Here is a 3,290-nt window from a genome sequence, read left to right on the forward strand (position 1 = left end):
ATTAAAAATCCTTCTGGTGGGATTATTATTATTGTTCAGTAGTTTTATTTTTATTACGTGCTTTCACTTCACTACCGAGCGCAGCTCTGTGTGCTTTGGGTATGTGCTGTGGTTTGCTGTGGTGCTCTTATGGTTACTGTATTGAAAGTGTTTTGCGTAGGATGTGTGCAGTGCCCAGTAGTGCAATTTTCTGTATGTTATATATATTTGTAAGTCCTGGTGTTTTTGTTATGTATTTGTCTGAATCTTTATTTACGTTATTTTTCTTCCATATTTTATATGTATGTTTTGTTGCATTTTCGTTTTTTGGGTAGAGCACTGTTGTGAATTATTATTATTATCATTATCATTATTATTATTATTATTATTATGAGCTAGCAGAATTGTTAGTATGTTGGGCGAAATGCTTCACGGTATTTCACCTGTCGCTACGTTCTGAGTTCAAATTCTGCTGAGGTCAAACTTTGCCTTTCATCCTTTCGGGGTCAATAAATTAAGTACCAGTTGATTGCTAGGAATCGATGTAATCAACTTACCCCCTTTCCTGAAATTGCTGGTCTTATACCAAAATTTGAAACCTTAGCGGAATTTGAACTTTGAATGTAAAGATCGAATGTTGCTAGGTGTTTGCTTTGGCCTGATAACGATTCTGTCTGTTTTAAGCAATCATAATAATGGTTTCAAATTTTGGCACAAGGCCAGCAGTTTCAGGGAAGGGATTAAGTCGATTACATCGACCCCAGTATGCATCTGGTACTTATTTTATTGACCTTGGAAGGATGAAAGGCAAAGTCAACCTCAGCGGAATTTGAACTCAGAACGTGCAGACGGATTAAATGCCACGAAGCATTTTGTCCAGTTTGCTAACCATTCTGCCAGTTTGCCACCTTAAGCAACCACAATATTAACAACAACATCAACAACAACAAACCAATAACATAAAAACAGCAGTTGATGGTGTTTTGTCTTATTTTTAATCTTTAATTCCAGATTATAGAATTGGTACAAGACAAACTGAAACCTGGGACTCGTCTGGCTATTTTTGACCACATAGCCAGTAACATTCCCTTGACCATGCCATTAAAGGAAATTATTGAGATTTGCCACCAGAGGTCAGTGTTTGGTCATTTTTTTCTTCTCAGCTGATATCGAAGCTTGACCATATTACATTGGATGTAGATTAAATTATAAGTGTGTGTGTGTGTGTGTGCATTTCTGTATAATGTAGTTGTGAGAGGCTGGATCTGGCCTGTTTGAACATAAAAATGAGAAGAATATTTTGGCCACACATGGTCAGTTTAAATACTAAAGGGTGAAATATGAATCACAAGATGGCATACATCTTGCTAGTGTATAAACAGTGGTAGCACTGTGGTACTGATGAGTGTTTCCTAGACTTGCTGTACAGAGTTCAGTTCCTTTGATAGAAGAAGAAAATGATAGAACTACCCATTGGCAGACCGGCAGACTGGTGAAGATTTACAATTTTTAATTCACTCAATACAAAAACATGACATATTGTATTCTACAAACCATATGAAATTTTTTGGTTGGAGACAATTTAGATTAAGAAAATTAGATTTTTAAAAAATTAGATTTATATAATTACAATTTATATAATTAGATGAAGAAAATTACATTTTGAAAAGAAACAAAATACATAGATTAAAGAGGGAAAAAAATGTATAAAAGATTTAGAGTGAAGAAATTTAGATGAAGAAAATTTGACAAACAACATTTAGATGTATTAAATTATCTTGTCAAATTTTCACGATTTAAATGTTTTTTCAGAAACCCGATCACAAATTTTCATTATTTCTTTGATAATTAGTATTTTTTCGCCAAATTACTTTATTGAACTTTTCTGAAAAATTAATTTATTGCCATCCACAAACTATATGGTTCCACCTTCATCCCCACTGTGTGACACTTCTGGCAAAGGTCTTCTACATATTGCCCTGGGTCAACCCAAGCCTTGTGTGCATGTGTTTGTGTGTATGTGTTTGAACATTTGTGTGTGTGTGTGTTTGTGTGTGTGTGTGTGTGTGTGTGTGTGTGTGTGTGTGTGTGTGTGTGTGTGTGTGTGTGTGTGTTTGTGTGTGTCAGTGTGTGTATTTATTTATGCATCTGTGTCTCTATGTTTGTCCTCCATTGCTTGACAACCAGTGTTGATTTGTTTATTTCCCTGTAACTTAGCAGCTTCAACAAAAGAGATCGATAGAATGAGTACCAGGTTTGAAAAAAGCATGGTACAGGCGCAGGAGTGTCCCAAGTTCAGTCCCACTGCATGGCACCTTGGGCGGGCTGATCAAAGCCTTGTCAGTGGATTTGGTAGATGGAAACTGAAAGAAACCCATCGTATATGTATATGTGTATATATGTGTGTTTGTGTGTGTGTGTGCATGTGTGTGTGTGTGTGTGTTTGTCCCCCACCATCCCTTGACAACTAATGCTGGTGTGTTTATGTCCCCGTAACTTAGCAGTTTGGCAAAAGAGAATCAATAGAATAAGCACTGGGCTTACAAAGAGTAAGTCCATGGGATCGATTTCTCTGAATAAAGCGCCCTTCAAGGTGGTGCTCCAGAATGGCCACAGTCAAATGACTGAAACAAGTTAAAGAACAAAAAGATAAAATATAAAAAATTCTGAGATCGATTTGTTTGACTAACAAAAAAAAAAAACCCTTCAAGGCAGTGCTCCAGCTAGACCACAACTCAACAACTGAAACAAGTGCAAGATAAAAGATAAAAGACAAAAGATTAAAGATTATTCAAAACAATAATTTATGTATATTTTTTTCCCCATAATTCTGTTGCTTTTGTATTTTTTCCCCTTCATATATTTATCCATAGAAAAGTTGCTGTCTATGTCGACGGAGCGCATGTACTCGGCAGTCTGAAGTTAAACTTGCGTTCGCTGCAGCCCACGTATTATACGGCGAACGCGCACAAATGGTTGTCAACCCCCAAGGGATGTGCATTTATGTATGTCGACAAAAGCCGCCAGGACACTGTGAGGCCCTTAGTGATCTCGCATGGATATGGAGCGGGGTTTAATTCAGAGTTTATATGGACAGGTGAAACGTGTTTTTCATATTTTCTTTTTCCTTTGTCTGTTGTGTACGTGTGTGTGTATATATATATATATACATATATATATGTGTGTGTGTGTGTGTGTGTGTGTGTGTGTGTGTGCCTATGTGGAGTACATATATACATGTGTTTATATATACTTGTATGTGTGAATCTCTCTCTCACCCTATATGTGTGTGTATATATATATATATATAT

At 36.4% G+C, this 3,290-nt stretch overlaps 1 protein-coding gene across 1 annotated transcript in view; it reads left to right on the forward strand.

Annotated features, from left to right (window-relative positions):
* LOC106884095 (uncharacterized) overlaps positions 1–3,290 on the forward strand; it is a 29,261-nt gene that overhangs the window by 21,067 nt on the left and 4,904 nt on the right. The window contains exons 7-8 of the mRNA XM_014935314.2: positions 991–1,112; positions 2,853–3,076. Of these exons, the coding sequence (XP_014790800.1) occupies positions 991–1,112; positions 2,853–3,076 (346 nt within the window). The remainder of the gene's footprint in view (positions 1–990; positions 1,113–2,852; positions 3,077–3,290) is intronic.

The sequence above is a fragment of the Octopus bimaculoides genome, chromosome 21, assembly GCF_001194135.2.
Source record: "Octopus bimaculoides isolate UCB-OBI-ISO-001 chromosome 21, ASM119413v2, whole genome shotgun sequence".
NCBI lineage: Eukaryota > Metazoa > Mollusca > Cephalopoda > Octopoda > Octopodidae > Octopus > Octopus bimaculoides.